Raw genomic sequence first — 23569 nt, 5'->3', positions numbered from 1 at the left:
GGTGGGAGGGGGGGGGGTTGCTCACAGAGCTAATTGAGCCCCCCCCTCACACTTACCAAGGCACTACGAGGTCACTAAGTGCCGAGCTGCTGTAGGAAGCTTAAAGAGACAGTAAACATTTTATAATTACAATACATTTCTGTCATGTTGCTTGCTATAGAATAACATATCAGCCAAGTCTTTACATTTTTAAAACAAATATACATCTTTTTTAGTACAATTATGTTTTAATGGCTAAAGCACCATTGGCCGATCTGAGCTTTAGTCCACAGACAACAAGTCTAACCACATTCATAAAGTTAGTTTATAAATATTCCCAAAGTTCCTAATTTATATGAGGATACCCCTTCTTCTTTTGACTATACAATTTCTAATAAAAATAGACACTTTCACACATTTTTGTTGCAGAGTTCTCACAGATCATGACATATCCATAAAATAATACCATAGTATGAATCTGCTGGGTCTGCTGAAAAAGAAAATATATCATATTTGTGGATTCTCCATGAAAAAATGTCAAAGCTTAAGTGTCAGTAGCATCTAAAACTCCAAAGCAGCTCAGTGTAGGGATGGAAATGGCTCAGCAGTTAAGGGGTTAAATAATATTTAACATTTAAAGGGGCACTGTATCCAAAACCCTAACAAAATCTAACTGAATTGCCCTTTAAAAAACACAAGTCTGAAAACGTATCACCTAAGCGTAACTGGATTTTTCATCACTGGTTTCTATTTTAATCAAATTTGTCTGCCCCTCATTTAAATATAGATTATACATCTACTGGGATGACCTAGTAATGTGCACCACTTTCTGACCATTCTGCCATCATCAAGCAATTTCTGTTATTCAAACATTCTCTTTTTTTTCCGACAAGCCCAAATTTAGTTTGCGGCGCTCATGTGAACGCCTTTATTTTCAACTAGTAATACACACGCAAGTTAACACGGTCACGATATTAGTTATCACAACTTTCGACAAACAATAGCAGGCCAGCTGTAATCTAGCCTTTGTAATTACAAGACATTTCTGTTGTGTTGCTATAGAATAACATATCAACCAAGTCTCCATTTTTTATTTTTTTATTTATTTTATTTTTATTTAGGTAAAATTCGAGGCATACCTACAGTATATGTAAATAAAAATTATACAGAAAAATTGTGTCAATGCTTACAATCGAAGTGAGCCGAATAGGATAAACATTACATTGTGATATGATATACTTCTGTGTACATAAATATTTGCCATTCAAACTATATACCTTCAAGATAACAGCTGAGGCTACTCTTGGACCTCTAAGTAATATACTATGTTAAAAGCTATAGAAGGTAGCCTGGAACCAGGGGAGACCACTCTTGGGTCCCAATGAATGAATCTTATTTTACTTATACAGGGAGTGCAGAATTATTAGGCAAATGAGTATTTTGACCACATCATCCTCTTTATGCATGTTGTCGTACTCCAAGCTGTATAGGCTCGAAAGCCTACTACCAATTAAGCATATTAGGTGATGTGCATCTCTGTAATGAGAAGGGGTGTGGTCTAATGACATCAACACCCTATATCAGGTGTGCATAATTATTAGGCAACTTCCTTTCCTTTGGCAAAATGGGTCAAAAGAAGGACTTGACAGGCTCAGAAAAGTCAAAAATAGTGAGATATCTTGCAGAGGGATGCAGCACTCTTAAAATGGCAAAGCTTCTGAAGCGTGATCATCGAACAATCAAGCGTTTCATTCAAAATAGTCAACAGGGTCGCAAGCAGCGTGTGGAAAAACCAAGGCACAAAATAACTGCCCATGAACTGAGAAAAGTCAAGCGTGCAGCTGCCAAGATGCCACTTGCCACCAGTTTGGCCATATTTCAGAGCTGCAACATCAATGGAGTGCCCAAAAGCACAAGGTGTGTAATACTCAGAGACATGGCCATGGTAAGAAAGGCTGAAAGACGACCACCACTGAACAAGACACACAAGCTGAAACGTCAAGACTGGGCCAAGAAATATCTCAAGACTGATTTTTCTAAGGTTTTATGGACTGATGAAATGAGAGTGAGTCTTGATGGGCCAGATGGATGGGCCCGTGGCTGGATTGGTAAAGGGCAGAGAGCTCCAGTCCGACTCAGACGCCAGCAAGGTGGAGGTGGAGTACTGGTTTGGGCTGGTATCATCAAAGATGAGCTTGTGGGGCCTTTTCGGGTTGAGGATGGAGTCAAGCTCAACTCCCAGTCCTACTGCCAGTTTCTGGAAGACACCTTCTTCAAGCAGTGGTACAGGAAGAAGTCTGCATCCTTCAAGAAAAACATGATTTTCATGCAGGACAATGCTCCATCACACGCGTCCAAGTACTCCACAGCGTGGCTGGCAAGAAAGGGTATAAAAGAAGAAAATCTAATGACATGGCCTCCTTGTTCACCTGATCTGAACCCCATTGAGAACCTGTGGTCCATCATCAAATGTGAGATTTACAAGGAGGGAAAACAGTACACCTCTCTGAACAGTGTCTGGGAGGCTGTGGTTGCTGCTGCACGCAATGTTGATGGTGAACAGATCAAAACACTGACAGAATCCATGGATGGCAGGCTTTTGAGTGTCCTTGCAAAGAAAGGTGGCTATATTGGTCACTGATTTGTTTTTGTTTTGTTTTTGAATGTCAGAAATATATATTTGTGAATGTTGAGATGTTATATTGGTTTCACTGGTAAAAATAAATAATTGAAATGGGTATATATTTGTTTTTTGTTAAGTTGCCTAATAATTATGCACAGTAATAGTCACCTGCACACACAGATATCCCCCTAAAATAGCTATAACTAAAAACAAACTAAAAACTACTTCCAAAACTATTCAGCTTTGATATTAATGAGTTTTTTGGGTTCATTGAGAACATGGTTGTTGTTCAATAATAAAATTAATCCTCAAAAATACAACTTGCCTAATAATTCTGCACTCCCTGTATTAGAAAAACAATATTACAATATTATTAGAACTTCTTAACTGTAATATAGGGTCTCTCTTTGATAGATCGGACTGGATGATAGATAAGCTATTATGATATATAAAAATAAAAGAACTGTGTTACTGTAATTTAGGCAAAAAGTAACAGCTAATTAGCAGTATTTGTAGGCTACTTTCACTATAATTTAGCTTGTATCAGTGATCTAATCCACATAATTGAGGCTGAATTCTTAAGCCACAGGCGCTACTAGAAAGCGTAAAATTGCAAGGGTGTACAAATAGGGTGAGTGAGGTTCTCTCCAATTCTTTTTGTTGTTGTTTTTTTTTCCTTCTTAAGATAAAACCTAATGAGGCTTCAGTGTAACAACATTGTAGTGATACAAATGATTGTACTTAGGGAATCCTCCCAAATGTCTTAATGACTCAGCTCTATGTTTAAGAGACCCTAAACTAGTGATAGTTACCTTACCTAGATTTACTCCAATTTAGCTACATGCTAGGGGTCGGCTAGTTTTCCTGTTAGTTCTATCTGAGGTTCTGTCTTTTACCCACCTAAAATCCTAACAGTTGTTACTCGTATGTTCCCTAATTCCGGGGAATTCCAAATTTTATCTTGCCCCACTGCTTCGGCCTCAGACAATGGGGGAAAAGTTTATAACATCTATTTCTGCAATTATTTGTCCATAACCAAACTGCACCCACCACTTGCCTTATCTGCAGTAGCTAATTTGGGCTTTAGTCCACAGACAACAAGAAATTGTTTAATTTTCAGAGCTAAATTACATGGAAAGAGAGCAAAATAAATAATGAAAAAAAATTGCAAAGTTGTTTCCTTATGCATAAATTAGGGCCAGATTACGAGTGGTGCGTTAACAGTTAAGTGCGAGCGATAAGGGGTTTATCGCAGCTGTTTACACACGTCTGGTTTTCCGCTAGTATTACAAGTTGAGATAAAACGAGATCGCTTGAGCACAGTAGCGATTTATGCTAGAATAACAGCTCCAGTTAACTGTTTTTTGAAATAAAAGAGTGTCACAAAACACATCAAAAATACATTACATAATGACACTGTCTAATAAAAATGATAAAAAAAAATATTGCACAAAAATGTTCTCAAAGATTTAAGGTCTCAGGTGTTAGAAAAAAAAGGCAGGCAAAGTGTAATGCTCGTTGGATACTCCTCTATCAGACCGAACTCGGCCAGTAGTCTTGTTATCCTGGCGTAGAGCCGGAATGATAGGAAATATCCCAGAGCAGAGAAGGTTTGCAAGATGGGGTAAGCGGCACTCACCACAGGCAGGACAGTCCTCATCGGCAACAGGTAGGAAATCAGAGAAAGGTAGTTCAGGGGCAAACCACCAGAAAGGTCAGATAGGCATGACCTAGCAATAGCAAGGCAGTACAGAGGCAAACTACCAGAAAGGTCAGATAGACAGGACCTGGCAACAGCAAGGCAGTCCAGAGGCAAACCATTAGGATGGTCAGGCAGGCAGGGTTTGGTAATAGTAAGGCAGTCCAGAGGTAGACCACTAGGATGGTCAGGCAGGTAGGGTTTGGCAACAGTAAGGCAACCCAGAGAAATAGGGGTTAACAGGCAGAGTGGTCAGATAAGCAGAGTTCAGCAGCAGTATATCAATCCAGCAGTTAAAGGGTTAACAGGCAGAGTGGTCAGACAAGCAGAGCTCAGCAGCAGTATATGAATCCAGCAGTTAAAGGGTTAACAGGCAGAGTGGTCAGCCAAGCAGAGTTCAGCAGCAGTATATCAATCCAGCAGTTAAAGAGTAAACAGGCAAAGTGGTCAGACAAGCAAGGGTCAGCAACAATTTAACAGTCCAGCATAAGAATCAAACAGGTAAATGTTTATTCAACCACAATCACAGGGTCATTGCAGAATAGAACACCTGACATGTTTCGCGCAGGCGTACCTGCCCTTCATCAGAGGTGATTTGTTCAGAAACAGGTTCAACAATTTATTGGCTGTGTGGACCAATAAGGATTAAGGAATGTGTTATTACTCTCTCCTCCTATCTTAACCCCTAAGTGACCATGTATTACAATTATCAACGGCACAATGAGAAGGAAGAGAGAGAGCAAACAAATGTATACAATTTTATACACGATCCGTAAAAACTATTTAACATTAAACATATAAATAATAATGAAGTATAACAACAAATGTCCTAAATAAAAAAAAAACATGAAATAAAAAATAAAAAATCACAAATAGGAATAGGGATAAAAACTGCAAATAAAAATACAATATGAAAAATAAAGAAATATAGAATAAAAAATATATGTATGTATAATAATAGAAGGTAATAGACAAGTATATGTCACAGAGGTACAAGAATGGGGTAGCTATGGCTAGTAATACATATAGCCTTTCTCAAAGGGCCAAAAAATGTAAGTGATTAAACTCATATTTAGTATTTCAATAAGTAACAATACCCCTATGATATTCAGTTATTTATACTTGACTAGGTAAAACATAAAATCTAATCTATATATGTATTTGTGAATAAATAGAACATATTCTTCTATGTGAAGAACATTGGAATGTGAAATATTTGTATTTTTGAATAAGTAGAACATATTCTTCTATATGAAGAACATTGGAATGTGAAATATTCATATTTTCATGTTGGGTTAGCGCACTTGAAAATATGTTATGTTTGCGCGCGAGTAGGGTGTTTTTTTGCTCCATTGACTTCTATGAGGGAATAGGTTATCATGTGCGATATTCTAAATTCGGCTTTTTGCGAGCGTCGGGTTAGCACGCAAGTAAAAACAGTTTACTTTCAACTCGTAATGCGAGTGCAAAAGCTTGTAATCTAGCCCTTAACATTTTATATAACAATCTCAGGGTTAAACATTTAGGGCTAGATTACAAGGGGAGCTCTAGCAATTAACGCTCAGAAAATTAATCAAAGATCAGATCTCTGGTTACATTTTCTAATATTGCCCCAAATGCCCTCAAAATAGAGGGCATTATAGTTTTTTGCCCTATATAAAAACAACTGCACAAGGCAGTTTTGGGGGCTAGAATTGGCGGGTGTGGGAGTGTTAGAAAGAAACCAGCACTGAAAAGTGACTTTACATTGTGGTCTATGGGGAACATATATATATTTATGTTTTAATTTGTGCATATAAACATAGTAACACATAAATATATATGTATATAATCATATACATATATATTTATAAATTGCTGCCATTGCTGCAATACTTACCCCTGCACTGCATGAGTTCCATTGTGGTCTATGGGGAACTGTTTATGCTTATATACATATATATTTATGTGTTAATATGTGTATATACACATATTAACACATACATATATATGTTTATATTCATATATATATTTATTTAAATTTGCTGGCAATTACTGCGTGATTCACCCCCTTCGCTATGCCAGGTTCTTATGCTGTGTCTCACGGCATGAGAACAAGGCTCCCATTTGAGCCTATGGAAGCTCGCATTTGCATTGCTTTCAACTTGTAATTCCAGCGCACTCCATATATATAAATAAATATTTGTATTCTTTAAATGTAATAATCTATAATAATGATGCTCTCAAATTCTGACTTGAAAAGATCAATGTATTTAAAAAAATCATTTTTTTTTAAATAAAACTGAATTAATAGGATCATTGGGCCTGATGATCTGAAGCTCTCAGCTCTAGCTAGATTATCTAAAACATCTTGTCATTACTGACGGGTCCCTCAAATAAAACAGAAGCATTAGCGAGGCCGACATCGCTCTAGCACAACCTTTACTTTTAAAGGACTCTTACACCCATCCTCACACATATATTCAAGCTCACCCTTAAATCTGGTACACTTATATCCTCCCTTAGACATGCTCTAATTACACCTATTCATAAAATAAAAGTCACTCAATCCAGCATCCCCTTGCAACAATAGCCCAATATCTATTCTTCCCCTTGCCTCTAAACTTCTTGAGTAAATTGTTTATAACCTCCTATCTCACTTTCTATCTTCTAACCATCTTCTCTACTCTTTGGCTTTCACCATCAACACTCTACCGAAACTGCCATCATCCAGGTGACACATGACCTGCTTACTGCCAAGTCTAAAGGTCCCAACTCCATGCTAATTCTTTTAGGCCTCTCTGGGGCCTTTAACACTGTTGACTGGTGCTCCAGACCCTTCAATCATTGGGTATCTGGGACACAGCTCTACTGTGGTTCTCTTTGTACCTTTCTAACCATTCCTTCAGTGTACCTTTCTAACCATACCTTCAGTGTACCTTTCTAACCATTCCTTCAGTGTACCTTTCTAACCATACCTTCAGTGTACCTTTCTAACCATTCCTTCAGTGTACCTTTCTAACCATACCTTCAGTGTACCTTTCTAACCATTCCTTCAGTGTACCTTTCTAACCATACCTTCAGTGTACCTTTCTAACCATACCTTCAGTGTACCTTTCTAACCATACCTTCAGTGTACCTTTCTAACCATTCCTTCAGTGTACCTTTCTAACCATTCCTTCAGTGTACCTTTCTAACCATACCTTCAGTGTACCTTTCTAACCATTCCTTCAGTGTACCTTTCTAACCATTCCTTCAGTGTACCTTTCTAACCATTCCTTCAGTGTACCTTTCTAACCATACCTTCAGTGTACCTTTCTAACCATTCCTTCAGTGTACCTTTCTAACCATACCTTCAGTGTACCTTTCTAACCATTCCTTCAATGTACCTTTCTAACCATACCTTCAGTGTACCTTTCTAACCATTCCTTCAGTATACCTTTCTAACCATACCTTCAGTGTACCTTTCTAACCATTCCTTCAGTGTACCTTTCTAACCATTCCTTCAGTGTACCTTTCTAACCATACCTTCAGTGTACCTTTCTAACCATACCTTCAGTGTACCTTTCTAACCATTCCTTCAGTGTACCTTTCTAACCATACCTTCAGTGTACCTTTCTAACCATACCTTCAGTGTACCTTTCTAACCATACCTTCAGTGTACCTTTCTAACCATTCCTTCAGTGTACCTTTCTAACCATACCTTCAGTGTACCTTTCTAACCATTCCTTCAGTGTACCTTTCTAACCATACCTTCAGTGTACCTTTCTAACCATACCTTCAGTGTATCTTTCTAACCATACCTTCAGTGTACCTTTCTAACCATTCCTTCAGTCTACCTTTCTAACCATACCTTCAGTGTACCTTTCTAACCATTCCTTCAGTGTACCTTTCTAACCATACCTTCAGTGTACCTTTCTAACCATTCCTTTAGTGTACCTTTCTAACCATACCTTCAGTGTACCTTTCTAACCATTCCTTCAGTGTACCTTTCTAACCATACCTTCAGTGTACCTTTCTAACCATTCCTTCAGTGTACCTTTCTAACCATACCTTCAGTGTACCTTTCTAACCATTCCTTCAGTGTACCTTTCGAACCATACCTTCAGTGTACCTTTCTAACCATTCCTTCAGTGTACCTTTCTAACCATTCCTTCAGTGTACCTTTCTAACCATACCTTCAGTGTACCTTTCTAACCATTCCTTCAGTGTACCTTTCTAACCATTCCTTCAGTGTACCTTTCTAACCATTCCTTCAGTGTACCTTTCTAACCATTCCTTCAGTGTACCTTTCTAACCATACCTTCAGTGTACCTTTCTAACCATACCTTCAGCGTACTTTTCTAACCATACCTTCAGTGTATCCTTCTCTGGCTCTTCCTCCGCCCCTCTACCCCTCTCTGTTGGGGTACCTCAATGCTCAGTTCTAAGCCCCTTTCTTTTTTTAGTCTACACATCATCTTTAGGCTCTGTAATCATGATGCTCTCACATTAAATAGTGCTTGTATTACAAGTTAAATATTATAGTTTGCGCTCGAGTGAAAGACCAAACTGTACTAGAATACTTAGCATGGCTTGAGACCTGAAGTAAAGTGTAAAGTGTAAGGGTTAAAAAATGTTTTTCACAAAACACATAAAAAACATATTATAATAAACTAATACACATATATATACACTTTTTATTAAAAATATATATATAATTTTTATATTATTTAAAATGAGGATTTAAAGGCATTTTCTTTGAATATTTTACAATTTATTATCAGATATATAAAGAAATATCTATTTAAGAATAAAAAGAGCATTTCATTCTATTTAAAGAACATAGGAATTTAAATGATTTCTAACGCATCTTCGACTTTAACACAGTTGGTCTAGTGCAGTGTCGGGCTAGTGCGTAAGCCATAACTTAGTTGTTTTTCTTGTGTGTGCTCCATAGAAGTCTGAAGTTATCGCACCTGAGTCTTTTGCTTGCACTCTTTTTATTTCCAACTTGTAATACACACGCAAATACAGTCACTTGACTTGAGCGCATATTGTAGTATTTAACAGAAAAATACATACTTATAATAAACCGCATTTATTATTCATGTCTTAGTTTCACTATTGTATTGTAACAAAAGGGGCTGAGTTTCGGCTACACATGTAAATTGTATGATCATTCAATACTATGCAAAGCTATCATTTAAATTACACCTTCAATGCAGGTGTCAATGCAGCTTTTAAAATTCCGCCAGTGTCAGAGAAGTATCACCTCCCACAGAGAAGTATGGTAAGAAGCCTCTTGGTGAGACTGCCTTCAAACACTCCTTACAGACCTTTATAACATTTCACAGCCACTCTCAATCACCACATGGATCCCTATATAAAACATAGCTATTATCCAAATGCTTTTAACATTGGGGCCTGATGGTTCTATTAGACTTGGGACTGTTAATATGGGAAATTTGAGAAATAACCCCCCAACCCTGTTTCTTTAATACTGTAAGAGGAATTAGCCATTGCCATTCATTTCCCTATACAATTAACACAATATTAATGCAGTAGTTTGAAATATCATACTAAACAAACAGAAATTCAAACTGTTCATGCAGAGTACACTAGAGGCAAACAGGAATCAGTTAAATACCCAAGCAACAGCTCTTATAGTATTTTTTAAAATATAAAGGTCAGACAACAGAGCAAGTATCATATTAATTAATGTAGTTTATACAAGATCCAAATCTAGCAGATTGTTAAGTACCTAAAACCCTCAAGAAAAGGTAAAAGTTTTCTATCCTTTGGTTTAAAGGGACAGTCTAGTCAAAATTAAATTTGCATGATTTAGACAGGGCATGCAATTTCAAACAACTTTGTTTTTTTTTTACAGCTATACAGAGCTAGTTCATGTGTGTCATATACTGCATATAACATTGTGCTCACTCCTCTGGGGTTATGTAGGAGTCAGCACTAATTGGCTAAAATGCAAGTCTGTCAAAAGAACTGTAATAAAGGGGGCAATCTACAGAGGCTTAGATACAAGGTTATCACAGTGGTAAAAAGCATAGGGTAATAAAGGGATTATCTATCTTTTTAAACCATAACAATTCTGCAGTAGACTGTCCCTTTAAGTATGCCATAACTTATTATTGATACAAGCTAGTGAAACAGCAGTCTAGTGCTCCATTTGCAAGTATGCAATATATATTCCTAAAGTATATATCTTCTTATTAGTGAATGCCCACCCTGCCTGCCCTATCAACCAGCACATATCTGTGTCTTGCTCTAGCTGTACATATTCTTGCACTGTGCACTGCAGGCAGGTCTCCCTATAGCTATTTAATGAAGGTGACAATGTACTCTGCAGGCAGGACTTTCTATAGCTATTCACTGGAGATGACAATGTTCTCTGCAGGAGTTATTCTCTATAACTGATTAATGTGAAGGGAACAATATATATAGGCAGTGTGGGAGATCCTGTGTCTACAAAAGACTACAAAACCAAGCAAACCCTAGAAAAGTGGAATTTCCTAAAGCTTTTTAAAATGTTGAATTGAGGCTGCAACAAATACAGAGGCACAATGGCAGGTGTATCCAGGCAAGCCTGGTATTACACCTTAAAGTACTCACATATTCAGCATGATTAAAATTACACATCCCACTGCTAGGAATTGACATGGTCTCGTTTCCTGTAGTTGAATTTCCCACCCTAGCTGAAATGGGAAGTGACATAAACAACCTTCATGATTGTGAATATTGCATGATGCGGGATGGCTACAGCAATAGCAGCCCCCACCAAGTATGATAAATTGCTGCTTTAGCCCATATATTTTTTTTACAATGTTATGTATGGGACACTGGTAGGGATAAATGCATTCTAGCCCTGTATGTACTGAACCATTAAAGCCAAAAGATGGAGTTGCTCTTAATAGTAATCATAGGAGAAAAAAGGCAGTGAGAATTGCATAAAATGTCTATGGACAGGCCTTCACTGCTATCTGATGGGTTTTTAAAAGTATTTATTTGCCTAAAAATACTAAAATCTATAAGGGAATAAAAAACATAAAGATTATAATATAAAAAATATATAATAAAATATAATAATATAATATAATAATATAAGATAATAAAAAATAAGAGAGTGGCAAAACTTACTTTAATTTTTGAAGAGCATTTTAAATTATGGGGCACAGCCCATGTTACCTATATGGATCAGCCCCCACTGCTTATAACATTGCTTTGTCTTCATACTGCTCAGTTTATTTACAATTATGAAGGCCCAAAAAGAAATGCCCTCACTGGGCACTTTTTTTTTGTAAGTTATGTTTTAGCCCATATATGAAACACATGGGATTAGAAGCATAAAGTCTGCATCTTCACACATAAATCGGAAAAGAAAAGAGGACTATTTTGAGTTTCGGAGGTGAAGGACAGCACTGAGAACACTGCTGTGAGCTAGGTATTGGTAATAATATTATTAATACATACAAAGAAATAATGAAAGTGTACACAGTCTATGCCAGTGATGGAAACCTCGGCACTCCAGATGTTTCAGAACTACATTTTCCATGATTCTTAGGCACTCTGAAGTCCAGTCGAGCATCATGGGAAATGTAGTTTTGAAACACCTGACCTGGAGTGCCAAGGTTTGCCATCATTGGCTTATGCTATATTTATTAGATTTTCTAAAGAGTATATGATAGAAGAAAATCTCATATGGATTTATCAATTGGAGAGAATTTTACTGATCTCTTAATAATGTGCTATGTAAATACCTAAAGGGATACAAAATTCAAAATTGAAATGTGCATGCGTGTATTTCAATTTTAAATAGAAGCATTTTTGCAGTATACTTCCATTAGCAAAAATGCTTCAAGTAAGCGTTATTACTGTTTTTCAGTGGCATACACATATATGCTGGGAGGGCCCGTGCACCAGCTTCAATCACCACTTCTAGAAAGGTACCAATGGCACTACCTAATTATATTATTAGGGCCTGACACATTCTTATCTGAGGAATATTGATTCTATCCTAATCCGGGATCTAGGTACTATGGCCTCTAGTTATCAATGTCTGTCGGACTATCAATGTCTGTCGGATCAGGTCCGACAGACATCGCTGAATACGGCGAGCAATACGCTCGCCGTATTCAGCATTGCACCAGCAGCTCACAAGAGCTGCTGGTGCAACGCCGCCCCCTGCAGACTCGCGGCCAATGGGCTGGCAGCAGGGAGGTGTCAATCAACCCGATCGTACTCGTTGATTTCCGGCGATGTCTGTCCGCCTGCTCAGAGCAGGCGGACAGGTTATGGAGCAGCGGTCTTTGTGACCGCTGCTTCATAACCTGCTGTTTCTGGTGAGCCTGCAGGCTCGCCAGAAACACGGGGCATCAAGCTCCATAGGGAGCTTGATAAATATGCCCCTATGAATCTGATTCAACCACCACACTTTCTCAGAGATTCAGCAGTGACTTATAAGACACAAATAAGTCTTCACAGGCACAATACAATAAACACTATTAGTTCTCTGAGATTGAATACTGTTGCACGTGCATGGGCTCTCATAGCTTATGTGCCTATGCCACAAAAAAAAAGAAACATTTTCTAGAAGCAATTTTGCTAATGGAAGTATATTGCAAAAATGTTTCTATTTAAAATTGAATTGCACCTGGTCACATTTTAGCTTAGACCTTTCTATCCCTTTAATGTTGTTCTTAATTGTGTTGTTGGGACCCCAATCCCTAAAAAAAAAAAGTTCCAGGCAAAAAAATCTTTTTTAATGTAAAAAAATAAATCCATAGTGCTGCATGATAGCAGTGGTGGTGGGCCCTCTAAGATGCAGGGCCCTCAGACAAAGGCCGAATTGTCTGACTTGTCAGTCCATCCCTGGTTGGTGCTTTTATGTAGCTGCAACATTTTTTGTGTAAATTGAGTGTATTCATCTCATTCCAAAATATTAAACATACCTATATAATCCAGAGCCCAGAAAATATTAATACTTCTTGAACCCCTTTAACGACCAGCATCGTACCCTGTATGATGCTGGTCTCTATGCCCTTAAGGACCAGCGATGTACCCTGTATGTCGCTGAAGTCCTGGACTTCTCTCTGCCGCGATCTCGCTCAAAATAGCAAGATCACACTATTTCTGCACGCCCCACGAGGGCAGAAATAGATTTGCAGAGTTAAATCTCTGCATTGCACATCAATGGTGCCGATCGTTGGTGGGTGGGAGTGTAATAAGGGAGGCGGGTGGGCGGCCCATCGCTGGAGGAGGGCGGGAGTGGTTGGGACTGGTATGCCACACAACATGTTAGGAGAGAAAAAAGTGCCGGTTACACTGGGAAGTGAAGGGGAAGGAGGGAGGAGGAAGGAAAGGGCAATGAAGAGTACCTATGTGGGATCCATTGAGGGAAAGGGATCTGGGGGTGGGGGTAATGAGGGGGGCAGCTACACTACAGAAATACAAGTTTGTTTGTTTTTTAAATTGCCTAAGTACCTAAGATGGCGGCAAATAGGTAGAGGGGGAGGCTTAGAGAACTGTTTGGGGGGATTAGGGAGGTTGGAGGTAAGGGGGGATAATACACTGCAGAAAACCTAAAAAAAATGATAAAAAAAGCAGCCTTTTATTTTAGTACTGGCAGACTTTCTGACAGTACTTAAGATGGGGGTGACCTTTGGGGGGTGGGGGAGAGAAGAGAGCTGTTTGAGAGGGGTCAGGGAGGGATCAGGGGGTGGGATGTGTCAGGTGGGAGGCTGATCTCTACACTAAAGCTAAAATTAACCCTACAAGCTACCTATATAACCCCTTCACTGCTGGGCATAATACAAGTGTGGTGCGCAGCAGCATTTACCGGCCTTCTAATTACCAAATAGCAACTCCAAAGTCTGCTATTTTTTAACAAAAGGGATCCCAGAGAAGCATTTACAACCATTTGTGCCATAATTGCACAAGCTGTTTGTAAATAATTTCAGTGAGAAACCTAAAATTGTGAAAAAGTGAACGATTTATTTTATTTTATCGCATTTGGCGGTGAAATGGTGGCATGAAATATACCAAAATGGGCCTCGATCAATACTTTGGGTTGTCTACTAAAAAAAAAATATATATAGTTTTTATAGGTAAATATATAAAAAAAACAAAAACCTCTATTTCTGTTTAAATGTAGTGATGCTCTGGTCTTTTGGGGAAGTTTTTGTCTGAAATGCCCGGTCCTTAAGGGGTTAACTTTGTTACCAGCTTTATGCTCACATAAGATTTAAGACAGGACTACAATGACTTTTAGATGGTTTGGAAATTTTTTTTTTTATATTTTGGTCCACGACAGTTAGCAAACATTTGTATTGAATGTATTGATTGTAAACAATGTACCACCATTATAATTAACAGCTCGAATTGGGTATTATGGCCCTTTAACAATTGTCCCTTAGCCAATCACATGATTTTTATCCCTTTTAAGTAGCCCATTAGTATAAGGGAAGCTAGAGAGCTATGAGTACGGCGTAAATGCAGAAACGTGTGAGCTTTTTCAGTTACTTGATCCATGTTACTGTACGTGTTTTTATTGCAGCTCCGGAATTTTTGTGTTTTGGAAAAACATATACCTTACTGATTTAGGTCAAGGTTACGAAAGTACTCTAGGTTGCCTATACTATGGGGCCGATTTATTATTTGTCTGGGGGACATGAACCGCTGTAGTGATCATGTCCGCCAGACATCGATAAATGCCGACAGCATACACTGACAGCATTTATCATTGCTCAAGCAGTTCTGGTGAAAGTACTCTAGGTTGCCTATACTATGGGGCCAATTTATTATTTGTCTGGTGGACATGATCCGCTGTAGTGATCATGTGCATACACTGTCGGCATTTATCATTGCACAAGCAGTTCTGGTGAACTGCTTGTGCAATGCTGCCCACTATTATATATTCACAGCCAATCGGCCGCTAGAAGGGGGTGTCAATCAACCCGATCGTATTTGATTGGGCAGATTAATGTCTGCAGCCTCAGAGGCGGCAGACGAGTTAAGGAACAGCGGTCTTAAGATCGCTGCTTCTTAACTCCTGTTTTCTGCGATCCTAAAGAGGGGTATTTAACCCCATTCGGGCCATGATAAATCGGCCCCTATGTAAATTTTTTCACATATTCTTGTTGAAAGTGAGTTAAAAGATATTTGAATTCAAATATTGGGGCAAATTGAAATCCTTTAGAAAAACATATCTAATGGTTTTCTACAGAAAGTCACCTTTAAAGTCTGTCGGGATTTCTGTAGATAAATCAGTGGATAAGTCTTTCTAAAGGATTGGACTCAAACCCATTTTGTTTATTTGGGGGGACAAACAGGAGGACATCTAACATTGTTTGGCTTTCTATTAATTGTGTAATTATTTTTAATAATCGTTATGCTTTAATCCTATTAAATACATTTTCATTAACAACATAGTAAAATGTGTGTTTAATAATAATGTGACACAAGCTTTGTTAAAATAATATTATTGATTCCACAGAGCCTTTATATTAATTGAAAATGAATTACAAACTCACAAATATCTCTTTTATTTTCCAGTAATTATTATGTGCATGCATTCTGTACTAATTGGGGGACAGCCACAACGTCAGCTATTGGAGATTGCTCATGACATGAAAATGACAGATGGTACCTATGTGTTTGTCCCATATGACACCCTGTACTATAGTTTGCCATATGAGAATACCCCATATGAAGTACTAAGAAGTAGCACTAAACTCAAAGAAGCATATGATGCAGTACTAACTATTACTGTGGAGTCAGAACAAAAAACATTCTACCAGGCCTTCCAGGAAGCCAAGGACAGAGGAGAGCTGGTTACGAAATTGCTGCCCAACCAGGTACGTCTTGATTTTCCTGTCTTAACCCATTTTAGAAGTTCATAACACCAAAATAACAAACCTGACTAACATGAAAGATGGGACTAAAGGCCTGATGATCAAATATTCTCCTGCTTGGAGAGAAATTCGGATTATCCTAAATTATGAAGGTATAATCTAGATTTTATTAAAGACACAGAGTCGAGTATTTTGCTTTCTTTCCTTTACTACTTAAATGCAGTTTTAAAAGTATACATAAATAAATACAAATAACTGTCAATATTTGAAAAAGACAGTAAAAACAGTGTACAGATCAGTGACCAATAGCAATGGAGAACTGATTAAACCAAAGCAAAGTAGCCAATCAGATTGATAATGTAACCTATAAACTGTCCAATACACAGCAACAAACCCTCTTTCTTGGCATCTGATGAAGGAAACATAAAGTCTATTATGAAGAAATAACTCCAGATGAAGAGGCAACAGAATAAACTGCAGAGTAGAAACTTGAGAAGGAATATCATCCATTAAGAAATATACGTCCCATATGAAGAGATTGAAGAACAACTGGAATTCTGGATAACATGGGGAAAACTTGATTGAAGTTTCGTCTTTTCACACAGATGAGAGGGGACAAAACCACTTATAAGGATATCACTGTTACTGGTTGGTAACTAAAACAAATATACAATAAAAGATTAATAATATAATAAAACAAATAAAGGGAGGGAGAAAAATAAACAGAGGAGGGAAAATACTCGTCTCTGTGTCTTTAATAAAATCTAGATTATACCTTCATAACTTAGGATAATCCGAATTATATTACAAGACCAGAGATTCATATTTTGCTAGTTTAAAGCAACTAACAAAATAAGTTAAGCGAGGCATGTTCAATGGGTTTAAAATAAAATTGTTTAAATATAGAATCGGAAGACCAGTCAGCTGCATCTAAAATTTGTTGAAGGGTAGCAGCTTTCAAAAATGCTTTAGAAGCGGCTGATCCTCTAACAGAGTGAGCAGAAAAAGATACATTAATACCTGCTTCTCTCATAACCCATTTAACCCACCTGGCTATAGATGTAGAAGACACAGGATAATGAGGAGGAATAAAAGATAACAAAAGTTGATTGGAAGAAGAAGTACGAAAGGAAGAAGTTCTGCGTTCATACTCTTTAAGACATACAACCACACAAAGAAGAGGTTCAGAAGGTAAATAAGGATAGAATATAGAAGTTGAAAAAGATTTAGTTCTTTTAGAGATAAAGAAAGTAACACCTTCAGGAGTAAAACGTTTAGAATTAAAATCTAAAGCTCTGACATCAGAGACTCTACGAAAAGAAATTAAACATAAAAGGGTAGCTAATTTAACAGAAAGTTGTTTCAAAGATAAACATTCATTAGAAGGCCAAGACTTAAAAAGAGAACATATAAGATCAACATCCCAAAAGGAAGAATATTTAGGAGCTGGAGGTCTTTTAAGTTTAATTGCTTTCATTAATTTGCAAATTAAAGGGTGTTGACCCACAGGAAAATTATTAATAAAAGAATGCTTAGCAGAAATGGCTGATCTAGAAACATTGATAGTTCTGTAAGCTAATCCTGAATCAAAAAGTGATGTAAGGAAATTAATGATATAAATTATATCAACTGAAAGGGGATCCAAACTTCTTTCCACGCACCAGCAAGACCATCTGGACCATGCGGGAAAAATAGCATTTTTTGGTCCCAGGGGCCAATGAATCTTGAAGGAGTTCCTTAGCTTCTTGTGATAGACCTTGGAGAGATGAGGATTGCCCGAAATTGACCATGCTATGAGACGAAGGGATCCTTGAAGAATAAGATTGTGAGGATGACCTTCTGGATCTGACAAGAGTAGGGGAAAAACAGGAAGAAGAACAGGATGGTTGACAGACAATTCTAGAAGAGATGGGTGCCAGGGTTGAGATGGCCAAAGGGGAGTGATTAGGAGAATTGAAAGTAGATCCCGACGGACTACCGATATGGTTCTCTGAATCATTGAAAATGGGGGAAACGCATAAGCTGTCTGAAGGGGCCAAGGGTGGAGAAAAGCATCGATCACCAAAGCATCTGGATCTGGAAGCGAACAGATCCATCGAAAAGGGACCTCTGAGAGATTGGAGTGAATGAAAAACTTGATGATGAAGTTTCCAGTCGCTGGAATCTGTCAGATACAGAGAACCCCAATCCACTGCGACATTGGATAAACCTGGAATATATTCTGGTTTGACAGAAATATTTCCGTCCAAGCAAAGATGAATGAAGTCTTTCGTAATAATTGATAGCGAACTGCAGAAATATTGACCATTCTGAGTAAAATGGACACCGGAAAATAATTTTTTACAAAACTCTTGACTGCAAAAGAGCCTGCCAAAAGTTCTAAGCAGTTGATATGAAAACGTTTTTCTTCTGAAGACCATTTTCCTCCTGTGATTGAAGGACCACAACGAGCTCCCCAGCCCGAACGACTGGCATCGGATTCTATGATTAAGTCCGGAGTTTTTCCAAAAATTGCTCTCCCATTCCAAGCTTCTATATGGGAGAGCCACCATGAAAGTTCCTCTTTGGCTTCTGAAGAAAGAGGAATTAAGTGGGAATATGAAAGACCTTTCTGAAGATGAAAATTTTTTAAACGTTGAAGTTCCCTGTAGTGAACAGGAGCAGGGAAAATAGCCTGAATAGAGGATGAGAGTAACCCAACTATTCTGGCTATAGTCCTGATGGGAACCAAAGACAAAGAAAGAGTTTTTGAAATATCTTTCTTGATATTTACAATTTTCTCTCTGGGAAGACTGAGCGTAGAAAATGTGTCTATTTTGAAACCTAAAAAGGTTAGAGATTTGGTTGGTGAAAGAACAGACTTCTCTTTGTTGACTAAGAAACCTAAATTTTCCAGAATATATAAAATAAGATGGATTTGAGAATTTAGAACGACAGAGTTCTGATTCATAATCAAGATATCGTCTAAATAGATAATGAGGCGAACGCCTCGAAGGCGAAGCCAAGTAATTATAGGTTTCATTAGTTTGGTGAAAATCCAAGGAGCTGAAGATAAGCCGAAAGGCATGCAAGTGAAACTCAAAATCTTTCCTTCCCAAACAAAAGTGAGAAATTTCCTGTGTTCTTGGGCTACTGGAACAGTAAGATAAGCGTCTGTCAGATCTAATCTGACTAAGTAATTGTCTAGAAGGCAATCTCTGAGGAGATGAATACCCTCCATTTTGAAATGTTGATAGACAACGAAAGCATTTAGAGATCTTAAATTTATAACTTGGCGATATTGACCATTTTTCTTTTTTACGAGAAAAAGATTGCTGATAAAGCAATTTTGATGATTTAAAACCGGTTCTATTGCTTGTTTTGAAATGGAGGAGAAATAAAATCTATAAAAAGACCTGAAACAGTGTGAAGAACCCAAAGATCTGTAGTGATCAGGTTCCAATTGTGAGTGAAGAGAGATAATCTGCCTCCTATTATGTTTTGGGAAGAAATCTGAGAAGGAAGAAAAGAAAAATTTACCTTGAGGGGTGCGGGATCTTTGCCTCGAATGCTGAAGTCTTGGGTTCCAAAATCTTCCTCTGGATGGGAAGAAGTCTGAGGAGACTGGGTTTTGATATTGTCTTTGAGATTGGAATTATTGACTGGAAAATTGAGACCTATTTGGGTATGAAGCACGGCCGGGAAAGCGGCCTCTACCTTTCCCAGCCTGTTCAGAAAAACGATCCTGGTGAAAGATCTTTTCATGGATGTTCTCACTTTATTTAGATTGGAGAAAGTATTTACATAACTATTTAGTTCTTTAATAAATGTGTCTCCGAATAAAAGACCATTTGTATCTGTATGAATTTTGTTTATTGCGAAATCACACACTCTGGGGTCAATTCTTCTAAGGATATTGCGTCTGCGTTCAGTGTACATTGCAGAGTTGGCGTTTCCCAAAAAACTGAGCATTCTCTGAAGCCATTCTCTGAAAATGACCAGGTCTAACAAAGAATTATCATACACAGCTTGTTCAGACAAATCAAAAAGTTTTGCTAAGGGGCCAATGGTGTCTAACATTTTGTCCTGACAAATTTTCCAAGCCCTATCCATCCCTTTCTTTAATTTAAAACCTGGGGACCCTATAAATTTTACAATTTTTGGATCAACTTCAGGGGTAGAACTTGCATTGTTTGGGAGAATTGGTCTAGGGCATTCTGCCCTCATTTTATTTCTAGAATCCCTTTTTTAAGGGTTGGCAAAGCTGGAAATCAATAAAATCTGCAATATCAGATGAAGGGCACCACTCCGCAGATCACGGGTGGTGCAAATCATCCGCATTAAACCTAGGGTTTCCTAGGCAATCAAAAAATTTAACTTTTTTAGAATTCATATGTTAGGATTTTTTCAGACATTTTTTGAATTTTTTAACCTTCGGAGAGGCCGAAGAATCTTCAGATGAAGAATGAGAAAAATAATCTTCAGACTTAGCCGAATCCAGAGAGGAATCGGAATTAAAGTCTGTATCAGAGCAAACCTCAACATTTTCATCATTGGCCAAAGCCTCTCCCATTAGTGACCTCTTGGGAGTAGAGGAAATAGCAGGTGTTTTTCTTCCTTTCCTGCAAGGAACAGCAGAGCCAGAGACAAGCTGGCGAGATTTCTTTACCAATTTCTTACTTGCTTTAATACCACTTGAAATTGGTCTTTTCCTTTTTATAGCCTTTTTTGAGGATTTATCAATTAAAAATGTTATTTTTTCCAGCATTGAGTTCATGGAATTGTCAATCATTTTTTGGACACTTTCTGAACTAAGTGAAGGATTTAAATCTGAAGATTGAGACATATTGATAAATAATATAATATTATAAAATACTATAAAATAATATATATTATAATATTATAAAAACTACAGTCAAATATATAACTAATTAAAAGAATATTTAAATTAAATAATTAATTAAACAGGGAATTTATTATATATATAAAATTGAATTGACCCCAAAGAATATAATAAAGCAATGAATAACTTTAAAAAAAATGTCAAATGTAATTTGTTTTTAAAACAGAAGATGGAGACAAAGACCTAAAATTTATAATAATAACCAGAAAACCGGAACAAAATGTTTCTATTACAGATCGCAACTAAGTATAACTGAAGCAGTCGGCAGCCAGCTGATTGTGAGGTAAGAAAGGGCGGGAAAAGGGAAACTAAACTACGCAGTAGATGAGAAATCACTGCGCATGCGCACTGAGGCCGACAGTTATAAGATGGACGTCGGAGAAAGCGCAATCACCAAGGATCAAGTGCAGGATCCGAATGATTATAAGAAGGGTTAAAACAGCGTATAAAGCGGTAAATAAAAACGGATAACAGAACGAAAATGTAGATAAAAGAGGGTATAAAATTATTAACCAACGAAATATGAAATATAACAAAAAAACTGAACTATTGATAAAACGAAAATATATAAGAAAAAACGATGTATACAGCAAAATCAAACTGTAACGAAAATATACAAAATAGAGCCATAAATAAATACAACAAAATCTTTTTAATAATACACAGCAATACTTATCTACCCTGAAGCAGTAAAAGAAAGAGGGTTTGTTGCTGTGTATTGGACAGTTTATAGGTTACATTATCAACCTGATTGGCTACTTTGTTTTGGTTTAATCAGTTCTCCATTGCTATTGGTCACTGATCTATACACTGTTTTTACTGTCTTTTTCAAATATTGACAGTTATTTGTATTTATTTATGTATACTTTTAAAACTGCATTTAAGTAGTAAAGGAAAGAAAGCAAAATATGAGTCTCTGGTCTTGTAATAAAATTGTAGTGCAGATTTCACAGGGGCTAAACTCACTGAATGCTCAAAGAAAAAAGGTGGAACTCTCCAGCATTGTGATTTCTTACTCATTTCTGTATCTGAAGGAGAGACAAGCCTGGTGCAATATATCACTGCATGATATGAGAGTTTGGTTACACTTACACTTTTTTGCATTGTATTTTATATTACTTTACACTTTAGATTGGGTAGTTTCAGTATTATTACATTTACAATTTGCACTTACTATTTTATATTTTAACACATTTAGGTTTAGATCCAGCAGTGATTTTACAAATCCTGATTATGTTTTAAAATGTTCTGTGTTACTTTAACAAATTAGGATTATTCTTTGTATATTTCTGTGTATATTTTACAATTTATATTGCACTTGGTATTTACACTATTGTTAAATAAAATAGAAAGTGGGAGGGACATGGAGTTCCCTGGGTAGGTCTGTAAGCATTTTAAACAAGCTTGTCTTACTGATTTACAAGCTGTATGAAGGTGAAATTTGCTCAAAATTCACAATACATTTATTTAACTGACAGAAAATAACTATATACTAAACTGTTGGCAAAATCAAATTAAATTGTAGTGCAAACATTCAGTTTAATTGATGAATGATGCAAACTAATCCTTTATTTTAGCCCCATGTGTTTTCAAGTTACCTTCTCGCTCCCCTGTGAAATTCTGTATCCACCAAACCTTAATTACTTTCTATGAAAGGCATCTCTCATCTCTCTGAGACTTCCAGGTTCTGCCCTTTTCTTATAGAATTTGGTGAGTTCAGTTAGTTTAAACACTATGGGGCCCATATATCAAGCTCCGGACGGAGCTTGAGGGCCTGTGTTTCTGGCGAGCCTGCAGGCTCGCCAGAAACAACAGTTATGAAGCAGCGGTCTAAAGACCGCTCCTCCATAACCTGTCCACCTGCTCTGAACAGGAGGACAGACATTGCTGCAATTCAACCCGATCGAGTACAATCGGGTTTGTTTTGACACCCCCCTGCTGGTGGCCAATTGGCCGCGAATCTGCAGGGGGCGGCTTTGCACCAGCAGCTCACAAGAGCTGCTGGTGCAATGCTGAATACGGAGAGCGTATACGGATACACATATTGACACATACATATATATTTTGATATTCATATAGATATTTATTTAAATTTGCTGCCCATCACTGCATGATTTACCCCCTTCACTATGCCAGGTTCTTATGCTGTGTCTCACGGCATGAGAACGAGGTTCCCATTGGAGTCTATGGAAGAGTGCTCTTTTAAGTGCAAAGCTTCCATGCAATGCAAACGCATGCGCTGGTATTACGAGTGGAGCGTAAATATCCCGCTCGCAAAAGCGCAATTTTGTGCTCCACTCTTAATCTAGCCCTAAATAAATAATTGATTAAATGAGGTATTCAGAGCAAAGATTAACCTTTGTATAATTTGTACATGTATTTTTTAAAATTATATGAGTTGTTTAAATATTAAAAAAATAAGGGTAAAGTCATAAAGCAGTGAGCACCGCCATATTGTAACCCAAGTTAGCTTTTCTGCTGAGGCCAATTAGTAATGGTTATAAATGACTAACTACCTTGTGCAACCAATGACTGTGTGGAATATAGCTGAGTCTGCCCAC

At 37.5% G+C, this 23569-nt stretch overlaps 1 protein-coding gene across 1 annotated transcript in view; it reads left to right on the top strand.

Annotated features, from left to right (window-relative positions):
* GUCY2F (guanylate cyclase 2F, retinal) overlaps window positions 1-23569 on the top strand; it is a 220213-nt gene that overhangs the window by 13755 nt on the left and 182889 nt on the right. Inside the window, exon 2 of the mRNA XM_053699145.1 lies at window positions 15828-16129. Within this exon, the coding sequence (XP_053555120.1) occupies window positions 15828-16129 (302 nt within the window). The remainder of the gene's footprint in view (window positions 1-15827; window positions 16130-23569) is intronic.

This window comes from Bombina bombina, chromosome 1 (assembly GCF_027579735.1).
Source record: "Bombina bombina isolate aBomBom1 chromosome 1, aBomBom1.pri, whole genome shotgun sequence".
Classification (NCBI taxonomy): domain Eukaryota; kingdom Metazoa; phylum Chordata; class Amphibia; order Anura; family Bombinatoridae; genus Bombina; species Bombina bombina.
This window is presented reverse-complemented; position numbering and strand designations above follow the sequence as displayed.